Here is a 23,747-nt window from a genome sequence, read left to right on the forward strand (position 1 = left end):
CGTATTCATGTGTGCGGCTAATATTACTGAATGTGAGCTGCAAACTAATATTAATGAGCGTATTTATGTGCTAATATTAATGAGCGTCTTCATGTGCTATTGAATATTAATGAGTGTATTCATGTGCTATTGAATATTAATGAGTGTATTCATGTGCTATTGAATATTAATTAGCGTATTCATGTGCTATTGAATATTAATTAGAATATTATTAATTAGCATATTCATGTGCGCTGCCAATATTACTGAATGTGAGCTGCAAACTAATATTAATGAGCGTATTTATGTGCTAATATTAATGAGCGTCTTCATGTGCTATTGAATATTAATTAGCGTATTCATGTGCTATTGAATATTAATTAGCGTATTCATGTGCTATTGAATATTAATTAGCATATTAATGTGCGCTGCCAATATTACTGAATGTGAGCTGCAAACTAATATTAATGAGCGTATTTATGTGCTAATATTAATGAGCGTCTTCATGTGCTATTGAATATTAATTAGCGTATTCATGTGCTATTGAATATTAATTAGCGTATTCATGTGCTATTGAATATTAATTAGCATATTCATGTGCGCTGCCAATATTACTGAATGTGAGCTGCAAACTAATATTAATGAGCGTATTTATGTGCTAATATTAATGAGTGTATTCATGTGCTATTGAATATTAATTAGCGTATTCATGTGCTATTGAATATTAATTAGCGTATTCATGTGAATATTAATATTCTAATATTACTGAATGTGAGCGTATTATTAATGAGCGTATTCATGTGCTATTGAATATTAATTAGCGTATTCATGTGAATATTAATATTATAATATTACTGAATGTGAGCTTCAAACTAATATTAATGAGCGTATTTATGTGCTAATAATAATGAGTGCTGCTAATATTAATGAGCGTCTTCATGTGCTATTGAATATTAATGAGCATATTCATGTGTACTGCTAATATTAATGAGCATATTCATGTGTACTGCTAATATTAATGAGCATATTCATGTGCTCAAAATGTGGAAATGATCTGAACCCTATGCATGGATTTAGCTGAACTCCCCAGTTGTTTTGTCCCAGCTTCGACCCTGAGGTTCAGAAAGACGTATGGATCCCTCAGGAGAATAACACAGACTCTTCCCGACCCGACGCTGTGCTCCGACAGCAGATCATGGCTCTCCGATTGATGAGCAACAAGCTGAAGAACGCTTACCACGGCACTGACCTGCACTTCCAGGACTCCAGTAAGTCTGACGAATGCCAACGTGTGTTCAGAAGCACAGATGTGTCTTATTGATGAACTATCTGTACGATGATCAAACGACAGCTGGAGGTCGAGCTGGAAGTATCTCCTGCTTTCACTGTTGTTTCCAGAGTTTAGCCGCATTTCCACCAAAATTATCCGGAACAATTTGTCCCAGGAACTTTTTCCCCCCAGAGCTGTTGCTGTCTGCGTTTCCACCGCGGTCTAAAGTACCGGGAAGATACGGCAAAATAGTCCGATGACGTAGGACTGCATGCTAATTTACAGTTCCCGCTGGATTTCATCCTCTGAGTTTAAGCTTAATGAAGCCTGAACCTCGTCGTCGGTCCATCTGACGTATTTTTTAGACTCGAATAGCAAATTACAGCACACCAAAAAAAAAAATGGTGCTTGAAATAAAATGCTGCGTGGAGTCAACCAATCAAAGTGCGACATGACCTCAGCCAATTAGCATGTTGAGCGCTCAAGTCCCACCCCTGAAAGTTCCTGAACTTTGAATAGTACTACCTCACCAGCAGGGACTTTCTGAGGGGGAAATATTTACCCGGATCTTCATTTAGACCCTGCGGTGGAAACACACCGAGCCCCACCGTAACTCCACAGTTCTTGGAGAAAGTTCCTGCGGTGGAAACGTGGCTTTAGTCATTGTTAGTTCCCTTTCGAGGGAACTCGCACTGCGTCGGAACGTCACTTTGGGGAACGCTCTCAGCGTAACGCATCTGAAGTATGAATGAAACTAATCCAATCCCGATTGGCGTTGCGTGATGACGGCACACAACAGAGTTACATTTTTGCTCTTCAGCAAGCGCTCTGTGTCAACGGTCTGTCCTATCTGGTGTTGTTTGTCCTGTAGGAAATTGAATTGTTTCTATAAGCACAGCTGAACGCATGTCTTCCTGCCGCGTTAAACTTCGGGAGGTGACACACGCGACCGGTGGGATAGTGTTCGGATGGGAGACATGCACAGTCGGCTCTTGAGGGGGCTGGCTGTGTTCATTGAGAAATATCTTGACACGTACAGCTAAAAAAGTTTCAGCCTTACGCCAATTTACTTTCTTATCGAGGGAAGAAAGCCGATATGTATTAGGAACATATCTCGCGTTGCCAAGGCAAAATTTATAATATTATCTGGCTGAGTAGTTATATATTTTAATTCAGCCTATCGTTCAGACTTTGTTTCACTTGTTTCTGAGGAATTAAAAAGGTGAAATGATCATCTGACTAAGCTGTGAGCGGAGCATGCATGGGCAGTTCTCGAGGGGGCATTATGAGCCGAGCTCCGAGTTTAAGCAGCAAATGAGTGGTTGCCTCCGGAGCCCCCCCCCCCCCCCCCGAGGAAGCCTGGGGGTCGAAGCAATACTCTTGCCCAACGCTTTTCAAAGAGAAAACCGATCTGTGGACTGTTATTACTCGAAAGCGGCTTCGGTAAGAGGTCCTGATGCTAGGCCCTCTGAAGGTGTCCTCTCGGGAGCGTCGAGTTCTCGCTCCTCCATGGAGCCCCTTAGGAGATCGATGTCTGTAACCCGCTGTCAGGTGCACCTCTGGACCTCGTCGAGTTCTCGCTCCTCCATGGAGCCCTCAGGAGATCGATGTCTGTAACCCGCCGTCAGGTGCACTTCTGGACCTCGTCGAGTTCTCGCTCCTCCATGGAGCCCTCAGGAGATCGATGTCTGTAACCCGCCGTCAGGTGCACTTCTGGACCTCGTCGAGTTCTCGCTCCTCCATGGAGCCCTCAGGAGATCGATGTCTGTAACCCGCCGTCAGGTGCACTTCTGGACCTCGTCGAGTTCTCGCTCCTCCATGGAGCCCTCAGGAGATCGATGTCTGTAACCCGCCGTCAGGTGCACCTCTGGACCTCGTCGAGTTCTCGCTCCTCCATGGAGCCCTCAGGAGATCGATGTCTGTAACCCGCCGTCAGGTGCACTTCTGGACCTCGTCGAGTTCTCGCTCCTCCATGGAGCCCTCAGGAGATCGATGTCTGTAACCCGCCGTCAGGTGCACCTCTGGACCTCGTCGAGTTCTCGCTCCTCCATGGAGCCCTCAGGAGATCGATGTCTGTAACCCGCCGTCAGGTGCACTTCTGGACCTCGTCGAGTTCTCGCTCCTCCATGGAGCCCTCAGGAGATCGATGTCTGTAACCCGCCGTCAGGTGCACTTCTGGACCTCGTCGAGTTCTCGCTCCTCCATGGAGCCCTCAGGAGATCGATGTCTGTAACCCGCCGTCAGGTGCACCTCTGGACCTCGTCGAGTTCTCGCTCCTCCATGGAGCCCTCAGGAGATCGATGTCTGTAACACGCCGTCAGGTGCACCTCTGGACCTCGCAGAGTTCTCGCTCCTCCATGGAGCCCTCAGGAGATCGATGTCTGTAACCCGCCGTCAGGTGCACCTCTGGTCCTCGCCGAGTTCTCGCTCCTCCATGGAGCCCTCAGGAGATCGATGTCTGTAACCCGCCGTCAGGTGCACCTCTGGTCCTCGTCGAGTTCTCGCTCCTCCATGGAGCCCTCAGGAGATCGATGTCTGTAACCCGCCGTCAGGTGCACCTCTGGACCTCGCCGAGTTCTCGCTCCTCCATGGAGCCCTCAGGAGATCGATGTCTGTAACCCGCCGTCAGGTGCACTTCTGGACCTCGTCGAGTTCTCGCTCCTCCATGGAGCCCTCAGGAGATCGATGTCTGTAACCCGCCGTCAGGTGCACTTCTGGACCTCGTCGAGTTCTCGCTCCTCCATGGAGCCCTCAGGAGATCGATGTCTGTAACCCGTCGTCAGGTGCACTTCTGGACCTCGTCGAGTTCTCGCTCCTCCATGGAGCCCTCAGGAGATCGATGTCTGTAACCCGCCGTCAGGTGCACTTCTGGACCTCGTCGAGTTCTCGCTCCTCCATGGAGCCCTCAGGAGATCGATGTCTGTAACCCGCCGTCAGGTGCACTTCTGGACCTCGTCGAGTTCTCGCTCCTCCATGGAGCCCTCAGGAGATCGATGTCTGTAACCCGCCGTCAGGTGCACCTCTGGACCTCGGCGGGCTGGTCGAAGCCCCCTTCAAACCTCCGGAGTCGGCTGAGGCTAAGAACCTTTCCCTCAAGGTAGCTTTTTTATTAGCCATTACTTCTCTGAGGAGAGTAGAAGATCTTCAGGCACTCTCTATATCTCACGGGTGCCTGGAGTTTGCTCTAGGCGACATCAAGGCTATCTTGCTTCCCAGGCAGGGCTATGTGTCTAAAGAGCCTCTAATGTGGCACGGCCTACGGTTCTGCTGGCTTTTCCTCCCCCACCTCACGTGACAGCGGAAGATGAGAGACTTAATTTGCTCTGCCCTGTCAGAGCTCTCAAGATTTATGTCCAGAGGTCTTCAGAGCTGGTGTGCTTCGGGTCGCCCAAGAAGGGGCTTCCGGCTTCCAAACAGACCATCAGTAACTGGGCCGCTCAGGCTGTCTCCATGGCCTATCAGGTGCGCTGCTTGCCTTCACCTTTGGCCGTGAGGGCTCATTCAACCAGAGGCATGGCGTCCTCTAGAGCCCTCCTGTCGGGGACCCGGCCCAGCAAGCGTGCGGTGCGGCGGGATGGCCACGCCTCATACATTCACAAGCTTCTACAGCCTGGAGCTCACTCTAGTGCTCTCGTCCTCAGTGTGCCTGTGCGCAGCTTCACACTGGGACAGGCAGGGCTCGTTGTGGCATGCTGGGTACTCGTTCCCCAAAGTGTTGTTCCCTCGAAAGGGAACGTATCGGGTTACGACTGTAACCCTTGTTCCCTGAGGAGGGAACGGGACACTGCCTCCTCCTGCCTGGGAGCGACTCATCGCAGAAGCTAGCGCTGTTGTGTGCCGCCGTCCCTCCGTAGCTTCCGTGTGTGCCGCCACGCTACGTCATCACGCAACACCAATAGGATTGGATTAGTTTCCTTCATACTTCAGACGCGTTCTGCTAAGAGCGTTCCCCAAAGTGTCGTTCTGATGCAGTCGCGTTCCCTCAGGGAACAAGGCTTGCAGTCGTAACCCGAGACGTGTTAATGTTAATATCGTGATCTTTTCCTCCGTCTCAGCCTCAGATGAAGAGAGCAGCGGCTCCGGCTCCGGCTCCGGCGGCACAGAATCAGAATCCTTCAGGACCGACCCGACCGACCCGACCGACCCGACCCACTCGACCCACACTCCGGTTCCGGAGCGGGAGAACCGGGACGAGACGTCTTCAGCGCCCGGCGTCCGGCCGGAGGTTCTGCTGCTGCTCTTCACCGCGCTGGCTCTTCTGACGCTCCAGGACAGTCGTTTCAAGGGTTAATTCACCCCACAGTTTTACTTCTTCATCATTTCCTCACGCAAACCTTTTACTTGGAGCTTGACAGTCAATGCTAAAGATTGAACTGTATTCTCTCAGTTCAATTCTCTCAGCCAGAACTATTTCTGTAACTGACTTTATCTGTTATATTGTGCCGATTATTAGGATCTTCTTTTATTATTCTCACGCACATCTTGAACTTGTTCATGCAGGCGAAGCTTTTGTGAATGCAGAAGAAGAGGATATCTAGACTTTAAAACGATAAAATTGATGAAACCTTGTTGAACATACATATAAAACTTTGGTTCCTGAGAAACTATTAATTAGCTTTGGGAAACCAGACATTATTGGTCATAAATCCTTCATACATCAGAATCTGTCAGTGGATTCACTATCTGTCAATGTTTTATTTTTTATATTTAGATGATTGAAATGTTACTTCAGTTTTTCTTTGTAATTCCTGCCAATACTCTTATTCATATTGATGTACACTTTTGCTGCAAAACTCATGTTCTTAATCCCCAACACACGCACACACACACACACACACACGCACACACACACACACACACACACACACACGCACACGCACACACACACACACACACACACTCACACACACACACTAAAATACATATCTTAAACGGAGAATAGTTGTATTAAGATGCACGATTGTTTGAGACTTTAGTGAGGTTTGCTTACACCACTCTGTATATATATTTTATACTTAATAAAAGAAAAGTCAACAGTTTGTTGAAGAAGAGAAATACATTTACTTCATGATTTATTTTTTGTCTTTACCAATCTAATCAGTTTTTAAATGAATCTTGTTTTAAGGTTATTTTAATATTCGACTGAAAAACTAAAATACTGATGAATAAAAGTGATTTTAATGACATTGTGCAGAGATTAATCATTTACTGCTTTTTGCCCAGATGTTTTAAGATTATAATGTGAGCACTTTTGAGCAAAGCTCTTTGTTTGTATTATTTTATATATAGTACAGGGAAATAAGGTTGACTAAACCAGTAAAAACCATGAAGAGATTTCGAACAGATCAGGACACAATAAACAAAAGAAGTAAATATCATGTATAATGGTTAGGGTTCTGACATCTCTGTTTCTTTACATGTTGATTCACGTCCTCCACATTCCTCATATTACTGGAGATGTTTAAACAGCAATTCATCAACTTTGTGCAGAACAGAAAATATGTGTTTAAATAATATTGCCTGTTGCTGTTTGTAAAGGGTTGTAACCAGAAGCCAAACTAAAGTACTTTGAAAAGATTGAGTGTTTATCTGGAGTCATGTTAAAGTTCATCTGTGTATAATAAGCTCAGACCGACCCAATATTCTGTCTCTCCCCGAACATGACTCGGGTCAGGACTTTCTCCGCTAAACTGATCACGTGCGTTCTTGAATCTGTGTGTGATTGACAGGTTAGCAGCGTCCAGGAGTCTCGTCTGCAGGAATAGTGTGTGTCTTTCTTCCTGACGCACAGAGGATCGGGTTTGCCTGAGAACACACTGAACTCCTGCCGCTTCTGTGATGGTCACATGACTGATCCGAGCTTTAATCTGTTCTTTACATAAAACATCTCGTGACTGCAGATCGAGTCGTATGAACTCTTATGATGCATATATCACACACGTATATGAACTCTTACTGTAAACCCGTGGCACAGAGATATGACCTTTTACATAATAAAGCAAAAATCAATCTGTAATGTAGAGTTATGAAAATTACATAAACAATTAAACTTTTATTAAAAACACGATACACATCTTTAAAGTTTAATTTCAGATTTTTCACTTTTTTGATTAATCAACGATTCATGCTAATGTTCAAAAGTTTGGGGTCGTGAGATTTCTCAATGTTTCTGAAGGAGTCTCTTCTGCTTTATCTGATCATAAATACAGTAAAACAGTGAAATATTATTATAATGTAGATCATCAGTTCTCTATGTGAATATACAGTAAAGTGTAATTTATTCCTGTGATCAAAGCTGAGTTTATCATCATTACTCCAGTCTTCAGTGTCACATGATCCTCCAGAAATCAGTGTAATATGAGGATCTGATGATCAAGACACATTTATGATTATTATCAGTGTTGAAAACTGTGTATATATTATATATTATCTGTGTAATAATTTTTTTTAGGATTCTTTGATGAATAGAAAGTTCAAAAGAACAGCATTTATTTGAAATATAATCTTTCGTAACATTATAAATGTCTTTACTGTCACTTATCAGTTTAATGCATCCTTGATGAACACAAATTTTAACTTCTTTAAAAAAATCCGAACCCTTTTGGAGAGTCGAGTGTAAACACGTGCGGCTCAAGCGACTCGCAGATTAATCACCGCTCTTCTCTTTAATAACCATCAGAAGAGTTCGTGTTTTACTGAACGCTTTAATCATAATCATTGAGTGTTGTGTTCACTGTGTGTGTGCGTGTGTGTGTGTGTGTGTGCGTGTGTGTGTGTGTGTGTGTGTGTGTGTGTGTGTGTTAGGCCTCCTCGGTGTATTTGGTGTTGGTGAACTCTGCGTTGAGGAGCGGCTGGAACTGTGAGTGTGTGTGTGTGTGTGTGTGTGTGTGTGTGTGTGTGTGTGTGTGTGTGTGTGTGTGTGTGTGTGTGTGTGTGTGTGTGTGTGTGTGTGTGTGTTAGGCCTCCTCGGTGTATTTGGTGTTGGTGAACTCTGCGTTGAGGAGCGGCTGGAACTGTGTGTGTGTGTGTGTGTGTGTGTGTGTGTGTGTGTGTGTGTGTTAGGCCTCCTCGGTGTATTTGGTGTTGGTGAACTCTGCGTTGAGGAGCGGCTGGAACTGTGAGTGTGTGTGTGTGTGTGTGTGTGTGTGTGTGTGTGTGTGTGTGTGTGTTAGGCCTCCTCGGTGTATTTGGTGTTGGTGAACTCTGCGTTGAGGAGCGGCTGGAACTGTGAGTGTGTGTGTGTGTGTGTGTGTGTGTGTGTGTGTGTGTGTGTGTGTGTGTGTTAGGCCTCCTCGGTGTATTTGGTGTTGGTGAACTCTGCGTTGAGGAGCGGCTGGAACTGGCGTTTTCTCCGTCGTTGAACGTACAGAAGCAGAAGAAGAAGTCCGAGGAAGATTCCTCCCAGTGAACAACCCAACACGATCACTGCAGATCCACTGTCGGTGTCTGGAGGAACACACACACACACACACACACACACACACACACACACACACACACACACACACACACACACACACACACACACACACACACACGCACACACACAGACACAGACACAGACACAGACACAGACACACACACACACAAATGTTTCACAGTAGTGCACATCATATCTTGTTGATTCAGAATTAATGTTAGTTCAAACGAATAGTTCAAATGAAAGTTGTGTCAGTATTGATCCGCCCTCGTGCCGTTCCTCGCGGCGTGCTGGTGCTGTTGCTGTTGCTGTTGCTGTTGTGGTAAATGCATTAGCTGGTTACGTCATCATCATCGCTGCCTGTGTGAGGTTATGAGCTGGACAGTCGAGGTCAGTAAGAACTGTTCTCCCGAAACATCCTCATATGAGTTTGAGCCGATATTAATAACACACTTTCTGCTGAATATGATGGAAGAGCGCCACGAGTATTACCTCCGAGGTCGATGGCGTAGGAGTAGCCCAGCTGCTCAGACGCCACGTAGATGTCCTGGTTGGTGACGGGGGGGAAGAAGGGCACCATGTTGTAGTGCCGGTTGTGTCCGATCGGGGCCATCTCGTCCGGGAAGCTGCCGTTGCCCCGCCGCATCCACTCCTCGAATATGGCGTCGGTGAAGGAGTGCAGCACCTGTGCAGCGGAGGACCGCGGAGAGTCAGAGACTTACTGGAGAACACTTTAGTGTACGGGGTATCAGAGAGACTAGCGACTTACTGTCCAGTCCTCCTGACCACGTTTTTGAACAAGTATATGTACTTTTACACTAATACATGAGTGAAGAGCAGTGCAGTGACCCGTCACTCGTTACCGCGAACTACTGAAGACGTGACACCGGCGTCTACGGGCTGTGAAGGTGTGTGTGCGTGCGTGTGTGTGTGTGTGTTCTGCCGTTTCTCAGCCGTGGTCAGCAATGTACAAACAAGGCCGAAACCAGAGCTTCCAGTGCAAGCTTTGACTATTTCATTTTACTTCACATTATTTTATTTATCCGTTATATTGAAGATACTTTTTTGAAGGATATTGGTTTACTTGTGTGCGCTTGAGAAACCTTGATGTATTGCAATATTGAGGTGTTCAGTTTTATTTAGATTTTAGAAAAAGTGATCGCTCTCCTCACAAATCTTGTTTCTCACTGGCATGTCTGTGTGTGAGGACTTAGAGCCTAGAACACGTCAGTGCTGTTAGAGTCAGATACTTTACACCTCTGCCTAACAGAACGTGTGTCTGGATCGGGTCAGAGTTCAGACTAAATGTGATTATTGAGTGTGATTGTGATATTACCAGGAATATGGGGTCGTTGGCGGCGGAGTGGGACTGAGCGCTGGTCCCGCTGAGGAACTGGTGCACGAGGTTATGAAGGTTCGAGACCGAAGAGTCCAGCTCACCGTCCGGCCGGTCGAAGCCCTCCAGAGCGTTCCTGCGGAGAGAGAACACCAGGGTTTTAGAAAGCGTTTGCAATGGGTTTGTAAAGGGTTGTTTTCTGCATGTGTGGCCTGAGTTTCTGTTGCACTTCCACTGTTCTGACCAGCAGGGGTCGCCAGCGTGTGGCGTTTTTGTGAAGCGATCGGATCAATTGATTCAAAGCTTTGAAAAGCTTAGCTTCTCCCACACTGCCCTTTTGTGCTTGCCAAACCTTACAATCACGCTGCTGACCCAAGACTTGAAGTTGTGAACTGGGAAAGTGGCGATGGTTTAAATGGCCACGCTCGAACACTGGCCCTGCGCCGGTTCTCCAGAGCATTTTGTGCAAAACTATTTAGGATTCAGAGTATTTATTATTTCCTGCATTAATTTCACATGTCTAGTACAATTATGTGTTTTGTTTTATTAATACAGTGTATACTTTTTTCTTGATATACCCTGAAAGAGTGGAAGTGAAATGTGACAACATGCCCCATAGGTACATTATAACATGACCATATGACTGATTCAAATGTTACCTGATCTAATCAAAATAATATACAAGACAAACTAATGTTTTCTCAATAAAATACAGTAAATAACTTTTTCATATAAAACAATGGCATTTCAATAATTAAAAATAAAAAAACACAGCTATACCGCATAGTTCAAAACATAATAATAATTAAAAATTTCTGAACATTGACTCAAGTCTTTATTTCACCTTTTTCTCATGGATTATCAATAGAATTCATAAAAGTATAGAACAGAATATCATAGTTGTGATAACATGCCCCAAATAAATGTACTTTTGCTGTAGTTAAATACATGTTCAGTGATATCATCCAAACATGTCAGTGTAATTTTTGCTCTATATAGTGTTGATATGGCAACCAGTAAATACTTCAGTTTGGTCATGCTGGCATGTGTGGAAGTATTTAGAACAAGTGTGTGACAACTAGCCCCGCGTTAGTGTGTGTCCCGCTCTCCACTACACGTATTGTGGTAAAGGTTTTGGTTGACGATCACTTATCTGGTGGAGAGACAGAATGTGTGCAGTTGTTAGTGTGTGTTTGCGAGATCACCTGAAGCTGAAAATGGAGTTGGTGAAGTACGGTGGGCTGTCGAACTCGCGCAGGTTCAGGCAGCTCCTCACATCACTCATGCTCGGGAGAGTCACATTCCTGCCCTGTGTGAGTCCCCTGCGTAGTGTTCCCTCGCTAGTGCCGTTGCACAGGGTCACCAGACGGTTATACTCATCCAGACTGGAGGAAGAAGAAGATGAAGGAACTGAGAACAAGAACACTGAGAGCGTCTCATTCTGAGAAGTAAGTGCACTTCCACCCCGATCTCATGAAAGTTCGTATCTATAGCACGAATTGTATTTATCGTGCAATTCATACGCAAAAACATAGTTTTTACGTACATATGATAAACCGTTTTCGCGTGTAATATGCACGCACTCCACACCACACCACTAATCCTACCCAAGGGGTTTACAGTGCGTATCATGCAGTTACTTACAGTTAGTAGAGTGTCAAAAGTGGACTATCGAAATAAAGGGGAACCATTTATTTTCTTAATAATTAGTCCGTTTTACACTTTTAAGAGCCTCCAAAAGATGAAACATCTGATCTGTCTCTAAGAGCAGAGTTGAGTGGTTTGACTGGTGTTCCTCTAAACGCACCTGTCGCACACCACGGGCCAGCGTGAGAAGCGTGATCCGGGGCTGATCCGGGACGGGTCCCCGGGGTGTGGTCCTCCCAGCAGGGCGTCGGTGCACACGTCACACTCCTGACGACCCGTCGCAAACCTCCAGTACGGCACAGCGAAGTTCTCGTTACCCGTGAGCTTCTGAGAGGGGAAGAAAACACCAGTTCCTTTTCTCTTACTGCTGGATTCACTCAGGAGGAATCTAGATTCTAGCTAATATTTCTCAGAATAAAAATGTAAACATACTCATGAAGGCACAGTAGTGTTTAAAAAATACACCTAGTTTGGCTTTAAAACATCAGTTCTGTTGCTGCCTACATTTTTAAGTACTCTGAAAAAAAAACTGGGTGTGGAAGCAATTTACATAGAAATTGCTAGTTAATTTCACAATGAATTACTCAGTTTCGGCAAGTAACGCATTGAATTAATAAAGTAAGTAAAGTTAGGGTTGGTGCAGTTCTGACCTGTAGTTAGGATTACTGTTGTTCTGACCTGTAGTTAGGATTATTGTAGTTCTGACCTGTAGTTAGAGTTAGTGCAGTTCTGACCTGTAGTTAGGGTTAGTGTAGTTCTGACCTGTAGTTAGGGTTAGTGTAGATCTGACCTGTAGTTAGGATTACTGTTGTTCTGACCTGTAGTTAGGGTTGGTGTAGTTCTGACCTGTAGTTAGAGTTAGTGTAGACCTGACCTGTAGTTAGGGTTGGTGTAGTTCTGACCTGTAGTTAGAGTTAGTGCAGTTCTGACCTGTAGTTAGGGTTAGTGTAGTTCTGACCTGTAGTTAGGGTTAGTGTAGATCTGACCTGTAGTTAGGATTACTGTTGTTCTGACCTGTAGTTAGGGTTGGTGTAGTTCTGACCTGTAGTTAGTGTAGTTCTGACCTGTAGTTAGGGTTAGTGTAGTTCTGACCTGTAGTTAGGATTACTGTTGTTCTGACCTGTAGTTAGGGTTAGTGTAGTTCTGACCTGTATTTAGGATTACTGTTGTTCTGACCTGTAGTTAGGATTATTGTAGTTCTGACCTGTAGTTAGAGTTAGTGCAGTTCTGACCTGTAGTTAGTGTAGTTCTGACCTGTATTTAGTGTTGTTCTGACCTGTAGTTAGGGTTATTGTAGTTCTGACCTGTATTTAGGATTACTGTTGTTCTGACCTGTAGTTAGGATTATTGTAGTTCTGACCTGTAGTTAGGATTACTGTAGTTCTGACCTGTAGTTAGGATTATTGTAGTTCTGACCTGTAGTTAGAGTTAGTGCAGTTCTGACCTGTAGTTAGTGTAGTTCTGACCTGTATTTAGGATTACTGTTGTTCTGACCTGTAGTTAGGATTATTGTAGTTCTGACCTGTAGTTAGGATTATTGTAGTTCTGACCTGTAGTTAGAGTTAGTGCAGTTCTGACCTGTAGTTAGTGTAGTTCTGACCTGTATTTAGTGTTGTTCTGACCTGTAGTTAGGGTTATTGTAGTTCTGACCTGTATTTAGGATTACTGTTGTTCTGACCTGTAGTTAGGATTACTGTTGTTCTGACCTGTAGTTAGAGTTAGTGCAGTTCTGACCTGTAGTTAGGGTTAGTGTAGTTCTGACCTGTAGTTAGGGTTAGTGTAGATCTGACCTGTAGTTAGGGTTAGTGTAGTTCTGACCTGTAGTTGGGGTTAGTGTAGTTCTGACCTGTAGTTAGTGTAGTTCTGACCTGTAGTTAGTGTTAGTGTAGACCTGACCTGTAGTTAGGGTTAGTGTAGTTCAAACCTGTAGTTAGTGTAGTTCTGACCTGTAGTTAGGGTTAGTGTAGTTCAAACCTGTAGTTAGTGTAGTTCTGACCTGTAGTTAGGGTTAGTGTAGTTCAAACCTGTAGTTAGTGTAGTTCTGACCTGTAGTTAGGGTTAGTGTAGTTCAAACCTGTAGTTAGTGTAGTTATGACCTGTAGTTAGGGTTAGTGTAGTTCAAACCTGTAGTTAGTGTAGTTCTGACCTGTAGTTAGTGTTAGTGTAGACCTGACCTGTAGTTAGGGTTACTGTTGTTCTGACCTGTAGTTAGGGTTAGTGTAGATCTGACCCGTAGTTAGGGTTAGTGTAGACCTGACCTGTAGTTAGTGTTAGTGTAGTTCTGACCTGTAGTTAGGGTTAGTGTAGACCTGACCTGTAGTTAGGGTTAGTTTAGTTCTGACCTGTAGTTAGAGTTAGTGTAGTTCTGACCTGTAGTTAGGGTTAGTGTAGACCTGACCTGTAGTTAGGGTTAGTGTAGTTCTGACCTGTAGTTAGGGTTAGTGTAGACCTGACCTGTAGTTAGGGTTAGTGTAGATCTGGCCTGTAGTTAGGGTTAGTGTAGATCTGGCCTGTAGTTAGGGTTAGTGTAGTTCTGACCTGTAGTTAGTGTAGATCTGACCTGTAGTTAGTGTAGTTCTGACCTGTAGTTAGGGTTAGTTTAGTTCTGACCTGTAGTTAGAGTTAGTGTAGTTCTGACCTGTAGTTAGGGTTAGTGTAGACCTGACCTGTAGTTAGGATTACTGTTGTTCTGACCTGTAGTTAGGGTTAGTGTAGTTCTGACCTGTAGTTAGGGTTAGTGTAGATCTGACCTGTAGTTAGGGTTAGTGTAGATCTGGCCTGTAGTTAGGGTTAGTGTAGTTCTGACCTGTAGTTCTCTCTCCAGGCTGAGCAGATGGAATCGGTGCCAGGTGATGAACGCCGGACCCTTGTGGGAAAAGTCGATGGCTTTGAAAGGACGTCCTGGACCTGCCAGCAGAAACAGGTCAATATCATAACCACATCATACACCACCAGACGTACATTAGTAGGGCCCAATCAAATACATGTATTTCTCCAAATTCAGTTTTCCCTCTCCAGTTTAATTTTAATTTAATTTTAAACTAACCCCAGCCCTGACCATTGTAATGGTCAATCAATTGGTTAATGGTTAATCAACTGATTTCATAAAACTTAAACAATATATATATATATATATATATATATATATATATATATATATATATATATATATATTTATTTATTTTATTTTTATTTTTTACAATAACAGGGTCCTTTAAAATGTCACATTTCTCAGAAATTCAGTGTTTTACTTTTTCTGGAGTTGAGATTTAATACAACTGTATTATCAAAATTTATGTTAATCAAATGAAGGCATAAACATGAATAATTTAATTAATCTTTCAAAATGTAATCAAATAAACAATTCCTTTTTTTCTACGTCACTAAAATCATAACATTCTTTGAGGAATGTTGATGGTTTAATCCAGCGGTTAGGGTTCAGGTTCTGGTTAATTCCTCACCTAGCAGCGTGTGGTTCAGGTTCAGGTTAGTTAGTTCCTCACCTAGCAGCATGGGGTTCGGGTTAGTTAGTTCCTCACCTAGCAGCGTGGGATACGGGTTCGGGTTTGGGTTAGGATAGTTAGTTCCTCACCTAGCAGCGTGGAGTTCGGGTTAGGATAGTTAGTTCCTCACCTAGCAGCGTGGGATACGGGTTCGGGTTTGGGTTAGGATAGTTAGTTCCTCACATAGCAGCGTGGGGTTCGGGTTCGGGTTAGTCAGTTCCTCACCTAGCAGCGTGGGATACGGGTTCGGGTTCGGGTTAGTTAGTTCCTCACCTAGCAGCGTGGGTTTCGGGTTCGGGTTAGTTAGTTCCTCACCTAGCAGCGTGGGATACGGGTTCGGGTTTGGGTTTGGATAGTTAGTTCCTCACCTAGCAGCGTGGGGTTCGGGTTCGGGTTAGTTAGTTCCTCACCTAGCAGCATGGGGTTTGGGTTAGTTAGTTCCTCACCTAGCAGCGTGGGGTTCGGGTTTGGGTTAGTTGGTTCCTCACCTAGCAGCGTAGGATACGGGTTTGGGTTTGGGTTAGGATAGTTAGTTCCTCACCTAGCAGTGTGGGGTTCGGGTTTGGGTTAGTTAGTTCCTCACCTAGCAGTGTGGGGTTCGGGTTCGGGTTAGTTAGTTCCTCACCTAGCAGCGTGGGGTTCGGGCTAGTCAGTTCCTCATCTAGCTGCGTGGGATTCGGGTTCGGGTTAGTTAGTTCCTCACCTAGCAGTGTGTCCCAGACAGAGTAGTTAGGGTTTGGATTCGGGTTTGGGTTCGAGTTAGCGTTAGTTAGTTCCTCACCTAGCAGCGTGTCCCAGACAGAGTAGTTAGGGTTTGGATTCGGGTTTGGGTTCGAGTTAGCGTTAGTTAGTTCCTCATCTAGCAGTGTGTCCCAGACGGAGTAGTTAGGGTTTTGATTCAGGTTTGGGTTCGAGTTAGTGTTAGTTAGCGCCTCACCTAGCAGCGTGTCCCGGACGGAGTAGTTAGGGTTTGGATTCGGGTTTGGGTTCGAGTTAGCGTTAGTTAGTTCCTCACCTAGCAGTGTGTCCCAGACAGAGTAGTTAGGGTTTGGATTCGTGTTTGGGTTCGAGTTAGTGTTAGTTAGTTCCTCATCTAGCAGTGTGTCCCAGATGGAGTAGTTAGGGTTTGGATTCGGGTTTGGGTTCGAGTTAGCGTTAGTTAGTTCCTCATCTAGCAGTGTGTCCCAGACGGAGTAGTTAGGGTTTGGATTCGGGTTTGGGTTCGAGTTAGCGTTAGTTAGTGCCTCACCTAGCAGCGTGTCCCGGACGGAGTAGTAGTGCTGCCAGACGAACAGGTCGTATATGGAGATGTTGGAGAACTGGGGCTCGGTGCCGTTGGGTCCCAGCAGACCCAGCCAGTGCTGAGTGGCGATCACGTACTCCGGGTGAACGGTGCTTTTGGCCCGGTCCAGAACACTGAGGAACTCCTGGAGCTCGTCTGCGCTCAGAGAGAGAATGTCCTTCCTCACGACGGGAGCTTTACGCTGTTCACAGTCCGACCCGGTCCAGCCGAACTTACACTCACCACAGTTATAGCCAGCGAAGTTCCCTGATGGACACAGAACACCTTCATTACAGCGGATTATCGGATCTCTAGGAGCATATTTACAATACTAGCCCAAAATACAGACGCATTTGATTGATTTTTTTTTTTTAATACCTGAAAATAATTTAAACAAGTTTATTTAGTAATAATTAATTATATAAGTTTACAGTATAGGTTTACACACACACACACACACACACACACACACACACACACACATATATACGCACACACACACGCACACACACACACACACACACACACACATATATATATATATATATATACATACACACACGTACGCACACACACACACACACACACACACACACACACACACACACACACACACACACACACACACACACACACACACACACACACACACACACACACACACACACACACACACACACACACATTACCATTTAAAGGTTTTGGATCAGTCAAATTTTTATTGTCCAAAAGTTTCTATTTCTAATAAATGCTGTTTATTTAAACTTTCTATTCATCAAAGAATCCTGAATTTTTTTTGTTTACAACTGTTTTCAACATTGATAATAATCATACATTTTTCTTGATCATCAAATTATCATATTAGAATGATTTCTGAAGATTTCCTTTCTGAAGGAAGTAATGATGGTGAAAATTCAGCTTTGATCACAGGAATAAATTACACTTATATATATATATATAAATGACTATATATTCACACAGTTACTCTTTTAAATTGTAAAAATATTTCACAATATTACTTTTTTTATTTTTATTTTTTATCAAATAAATACAGCCTTGGTGAGCAGAAGAGAGATCTGTTAAAAACATACAATCTTACTGATCCAAAACTGTTGACTGGTAGTGTATATATAATATATAATCCCCCCAAAAAAGACTTCTGATCCATATCATAATATATGTGTAAGGTTGATATCCAGGTATGTCCTGCAGAGGTACTGTATGAACAAGTCCTACAATTTGACAGACAATTAAATGATTTAGTTTCACACACACACCAAAGCATCGGCAGGTCCGGTTGAAGAACTTGGTTGGCCACTTCTCCCGGTCGTCCACGTTCCTCAGTCGGTACGGTCCTCCCCACGGCCTGGAGTCGATGAGAACGTCACTGCAGTTCCCCCGGCCCGACAGAACTCCGCATCGGTTCTCCGGGTCGGATCCCAGCGCGGGACAGCACTCTTTAGACACGATCCCCTCAACGGTACAGCAGACCCGAGGGAACTGAGCCTCCGTCAGGTTTGTCCATCCCAGACCGAACAGAGTCAACACAAGCAGTCTCCTCATCTCTGGCATCTTCAGACCCGCAGCGCCTCGCTGGCCACAAGCACACAGAATCAGTGTGTGTTTAAGGATTACACGTGTATAACGCCGTCCTTACACACATGACATGCTCATTGTCCCATCACTGGATTTATACGCTGTATGGTGGGATTACTGGGCCGTCCCGTGGCCGTCACCTGACACTAATGCCTGGAAAACCCTGAGGGAAAGCCTGTTCCTCAATAGATTCAACTCTTCGAGAGCAAATAAAACAGATCCATGACCGCAGTTTACGTCGCTTCCCTTCATGTTTATGATCATATCAGTGTGTTTCCGCGGTTAGGAGCTGAGAAAGAGTTTTCTGCGTAACTTATCTGAGAACAAGGAACAAGAAACAGAGATTTCAGAGAAATCATTTTCTTGTTTATAAAAAAGAGAGAGAGAGAGAGAGCCTGAGGGCTTGAGGGTTGACTTTTTAAAGCAATTCATTCCAACATTAAAACACTTTTTAACATATAAAAAACACAACTTTTAACAAACCATTTCCATTTAAAAAAGAGATCTTACGATCGAACGGCTAATTTTGCCACCCGAAAAAATTTAAAAAGTTTTAAGATTTACTATTTCCCACTTATCATGAGAAAATGTTGTATGTGGGGGCGAGAGACAGAGAGAAAGAGAGTGTGTGTGTGTGTGTGTGTGTGTGTGTGTGTGTGTGTGTGTGTGTGTGTGTGTGTGTGTGTGTGTGTGTGTGTGTGTGTGTGTGTGTGTGTGTGTTTGGTCTCTGAATTCCTCCGGGTCTCTGCGGGTCGTTCTCGTGACTGGCCGGGTCACTGACCAAAGCCGTTCCCAATCCTCAGACTCAGACGCTCTCAGCAACACTCGGCATGTAGAGGAGGATAATCAGCTTTCGTTGCAGAAACACCTTTTCTTGCTCCGCAGAAGAGTGTGAACTGTTGAGTGTTCAGGAGACGCGTCTCAGTCACACACATATCCAGAGGGGAAGCATGTACATCCATGAGGGAAGCAGAAGCTCCTGAAGGCCATCAGATGTTGCTGTGTATTATCTCTGTACATTCCACAGTAAAGCACACGTCTCATGACCGAGAGCAGCGAGATCTCAGGCTTACACACCATTGCATGAGGAACAACGATGCTGGAAACTGGACAAAGCTCAAATACAAGAGATTTTTAATATAGTCTTATTTTAGTCATTAATCATCATTCATTAATACATGCTGTAAAAATATATTCCTCATCGTAAGTTTGCGTTAGTTAATGTACGATTGTTGAGAAATGAAACCTCATAAAGTGATTGTGTTTTTTCATAATTTTCCTAACTTTACTGTTATTCTAACAGTGTTGATAAAGAATGAGGATGTCTAAACTTACGACTGGGGATTTAATATAAAACAAATATAATCATAATTTAAGAATTTGATTGGAATTTGTTTGATTTAAAATATAAATAACATAAGTAAAAGTATAGATAAAACGATGTTAATGGAAATGCACTTCAATCAGTTTCATGTTTTTCTGTCTTGATAATAAAGTGCAACAAATAATGTTTTGATATTTGTGAGATGGTTGATTTTTACATTGATGAATGTTATCATATCAAAGCATGTTATGATTTTGTCCTTCTGAATCTTTATTTTATTGTTTTATTGTTATTGCAGGAGTGATCATATGTATCTGGCATTGGGTTTCCTATGAACATCTTCAACACAAGGTGGCGCTGCAGAGCTGTGTTACCTTCAGCAGAAAGGTGGAAGTGAACACTGCATTTCCAGCTTTAGGCAGACTGTCTTCTCATTTCCCACTAGTGTTCTATTAGAAATAAAGTAATAAAGATATAATGGGGAGTTTTAAGGGAACTATATAGTGAGGTATGAGTCTAACCCGAGAGGAAGCAGCTTTAATCATGAGTGTGAATTCAGGGTTTCCAAGTCATGTCAATGCCAGAAAGTGTCCGATCTCTAAAGTTAGAAGCAGTTTAACAGTAAACTACAGTCGAGTAAACTACAGTAGAGTAAACTACAGTACAATAAACTACAGTCGAGTAAACTACAGTCGAGTAAACTACAGTACAGTAAACTACAGTAGAGTAAACTACAGTCGAGTAAACTACAGTACAGTAAACTACAGTAGAGTAAACTACAGTCGAGTAAACTACAGTCGAGTAAACTACAGTACAGTAAACTACAGTAGAGTAAACTACAGTAGAGTAAACTACAGTAGAGTAAACTACAGTACAGTAAACTACAGTCGAGTAAACTACAGTCGAGTAAACTACAGTACAGTAAACTACAGTAGAGTAAACTACAGTACAGTAAACTACAGTAGAGTAAACTACAGTACAGTAAACTACAGTCGAGTAAACTACAGTCGAGTAAACTACAGTAGAGTAAACTACAGTACAGTAAACTACACTACAGTAAACTACAGTAGAGTAAACTACAGTACAGTAAACTACAGTACAGTAAACTACAGTAGAGTAAACCACAGTACAGTAAACTACAGTACAGTAAACTACAGTAGAGTAAACTACAGTCGAGTAAACTACAGTCGAGTAAACTACAGTCGAGTAAACTACAGTCGAGTAAACTACAGTAACTACAGTAGAGTAAACTACAGTAGAGTTAATTACAGTACAGTAAACTACAGTAGAGTAAACTACAGTAGAGTAAACTACAGTAGAGTAAACTACAGTACAGTAAACTACAGTACAGTAAACTACAGTAACTACAGTAGAGTAAACTACAGTAGAGTTAATTACAGTACAGTAGAGTAAACCACAGTAGAGAAAACCACAGTACAGTAAACTACAGTAGAGTAAACTACAGTAGAGTAAACTACAGTAGAGTAAACTACAGTAGAGTAAACTACAGTAGAGTAAACTACAGTAGAGTAAACTACAGTACAGTAAACTACAGTACAGTAAACTACAGTACAGTAAACTACAGTAGAGTTAATTACAGTACAGTAGAGGAAACCACAGTAGAAAAAACTACAGTACAGTAAACTACAGTAGAGTAAACTACAGTACAGTAATTACAGTAGAGTAAACTACAGTAGAGTAAACTACAGTAGAGTAAACTACAGTAGAGTAAACTACAGTAACTACAGTAGAGTAAACTACAGTAGAGTAAACTACAGTAGAGTAAACTACAGTAACTACAGTAGAGTAAACTACAGTAGAGTTAATTACAGTACAGTAGAGTAAACCACAGTAGAGAAAACTACAGTACAGTAAACTACAGTAGAGTAAACTACAGTAACTACAGTAGAGTAAACTACAGTAGAGTTAATTACAGTACAGTAGAGTAAACTACAGTAGAGTAAACTACAGTAACTACAGTAGAGTAAACTACAGTAGAGTAAACTACAGTAGAGTAAACTACAGTAGAGTTAATTACAGTACAGTAAACTACAGTAACTACAGTACAGTAAACTACAGTACAGCAAACTACAGTAGAGTAAACCACAGTAGAGAAAACTACAGTACAGTAAACTACAGTAACTACAGTACAGTAAACTACAGTACAGTAAACTACAGTAACTACAGTACAGTAAACTACAGTACAGTAAACTACAGTAACTACAGTAGAGTAAACTACAGTACAGTAAACCACAGTACAGTAAACTACAGTAACTACAGTAGAGTAAACTACAGTACAGTAAACTACAGTAACTACAGTACAGTAAACTACAGTACAGCAAACTACAGTACAGTAAACTACAGTAACTACAGTAGAGTAAACTACAGTACAGTAAACCACAGTAGAGTAAACTACAGTAACTACAGTACAGTAAACCACAGTACAGTAAACTACAGTAACTACAGTACAGTAAACTACAGTACAGCAAACTACAGTACAGTAAACTACAGTAACTACAGTAGAGTAAACTACAGTACAGTAAACCACAGTAGAGTAAACTACAGTAACTACAGTAGAGTAAACTACAGTAGAGTAAACTACAGTACAGTAAACTACAGTACAGTAAACTACAGTACAGTAAACTGCAGTAGAGTAAACTACAGTACAGTAAACTACAGTACAGTAAACTACAGTACAGTAAACTGCAGTAACTACAGTACAGTAAACTACAGTACAGTAAACTACAGTACAGTAAACTACAGTACAGTAAACCACAGTAGAGTAAACTACAGTAACTACAGTAGAGTAAACTACAGTACAGTAAACTACAGTAGAGTAAACTACAGTACAGTAAACCACAGTAGAGTAAACTACAGTAACTACAGTAGAGTAAACTACAGTACAGTAAACTACAGTAGAGTAAACTACAGTAACTACAGTACAGTAAACTACAGTACAGTAAACTACAGTAACTACAGTACAGTAAACTACAGTACAGTAAACCACAGTAGAGTAAACTACAGTAACTACAGTAGAGTAAACTACAGTACAGTAAACTACAGTACAGTAAACTACAGTACAGTAAACTACAGTAACTACAGTAGAGTAAACTACAGTAGAGTAAACTACAGTACAGTAAACTACAGTAGAGTAAACTACAGTACAGTAAACTACAGTACAGTAAACTACAGTACAGTAAACTACAGTAACTACAGTAGAGTAAACTACAGTAGAGTAAACTACAGTACAGTAAACTACAGTAGAGTAAACTACAGTACAGTAAACTACAGTACAGTAAACTACAGTACAGTAACTACAGTAGAGTAAACTACAGTACAGTAAACTGGGGCTAGTTGTCACGAGATCTACATCTCAGGAACCAGCAGCACTATCTGTAATGCTGGTTTCTCTGGGGCAATAGTTGTGCAATAGTTGTGCAATAGTTGTGCAATAGTTGTGCAATACGGGTTATGCGCAACATTCTACAAAACGGGTATAACTACTTCCGGCTGTCAGCTACTGAGGTAAACACAGCGTAGTAATAGCGACCTTTTATAGCCTGTGTTTACAGGAGCTACCCATACTATCAATTTCCGATGTACACCGTATTGCCAAGCGGACGTCCAGAGCCCCGAGTACTCTATAGACAAAGGATTTAAGTTTTGCGCCTTTTTTTTTTTTTTTTTTTTTTTTTTTAACTCTAAAGTTTGATCAGAAATAAGAATGTTATTATAATAAGCAAAAATTAACAGAAAATTAACAGTTACCTCAGAGATCAAATACCGCTGTGGAAGTGAAAAGCGGAAATGCTTATACCCGTTTTCCGGTTCGAATGCTGGGCGCTCCGCATATCCCCTATAGTTGTGCAATAGTTGTGCAATAGTTGTGCAATAGTTGTGCAATAGTTGTGTTAGCAGCGTGTGATGAAGGCTGTCTTTAACTGAAGATTGAACCGTTCTTAGGAAGGGTTACATAACTCTCTGGTTGGGGCAAGTTGTGACAAAACATATTTTGTGTTGAATAGAGGATATTTTAAAGAACATTTTCACCACTTTGACTTTCATTATGATATAAATATATATATACATACACAAACTCAAAAAAAAAGGAAGCTGTTAAACAAACTTAATTAAATCAAGAAAAACTTTTCCACGCAATTTAATTATATTTTTCCAACAAAATCTAATTTGTTTGAAATTATTTGTTGTAGTCTTGTTGTATGAACTTAAATTAATTAATTTAAGACTACTTTTAAAAAAATGTCATTCCTTCTAGATAAAGTTTTGCCTAATACAGATATACATCTGTCAGGTTATCTGTTTAATTTTGTCCCGCTGATTTTAGCTAACCTGACTCTAGTTACTTCCAATGAAAGTGAAAAACTTTGTT

General features: G+C 42.5%; 2 protein-coding genes across 2 annotated transcripts in view; one reads left to right on the top strand and one right to left on the bottom strand.

The window, feature by feature from the left end:
• Positions 1–5,540, top strand: part of gpc6b (glypican 6b) — a gene marked incomplete at both ends in the record, with an annotated part of 30,062 nt that extends 24,522 nt beyond the window's left edge. The window contains 2 exons of the mRNA XM_079617473.1: positions 1,084–1,247; positions 5,311–5,540. Of these exons, the coding sequence (XP_079473599.1) occupies positions 1,084–1,247; positions 5,311–5,540 (394 nt within the window). The remainder of the gene's footprint in view (positions 1–1,083; positions 1,248–5,310) is intronic.
• A 1,728-nt stretch (positions 5,541–7,268) lies between these two features.
• On the bottom strand, positions 7,269–18,105 carry dct (dopachrome tautomerase). The gene is made up of 8 exons (XM_079618897.1): positions 17,715–18,105; positions 16,405–16,704; positions 14,459–14,559; positions 11,813–11,979; positions 11,211–11,390; positions 10,006–10,141; positions 9,162–9,354; positions 7,269–8,695 (listed from the first exon to the last, which is right to left on the bottom strand). The coding sequence occupies exons 1-8, from the start codon at positions 18,007–18,009 to the stop codon at positions 8,532–8,534; spliced, it is 1,536 nt and encodes a 511-aa protein (XP_079475023.1). The 5' UTR covers positions 18,010–18,105; the 3' UTR covers positions 7,269–8,531.
• Positions 18,106–23,747: the final 5,642 nt, after the last annotated feature.

The sequence above is a fragment of the Phoxinus phoxinus genome, assembly GCF_949152265.1.
Source record: "Phoxinus phoxinus genome assembly, chromosome: 7".
Classification (NCBI taxonomy): Eukaryota; Metazoa; Chordata; class Actinopteri; order Cypriniformes; family Leuciscidae; genus Phoxinus; species Phoxinus phoxinus.

What these genes read in the sequence shown, in the direction of transcription:
- dct (XM_079618897.1), bottom strand. Translation starts at nt 18,009, where the DNA reads ATGCCAGAGATGAGGAGACTGCTTGTGTTGACTCTGTTCGGTCTGGGA. An exon ending in CCGGACCTGCCGATGCTTTG is followed by an intron (nt 16,705 to 17,714) that starts GTGTGTGTGTGA and finishes TGTGTCCATCAG; the next exon opens with GGAACTTCGCTGGCTATAAC. An exon ending in AACTCCATTTTCAGCTTCAG is followed by an intron (nt 10,142 to 11,210) that starts GTGATCTCGCAA and finishes CTCTCTCCGCAG; the next exon opens with GAACGCTCTGGAGGGCTTCG.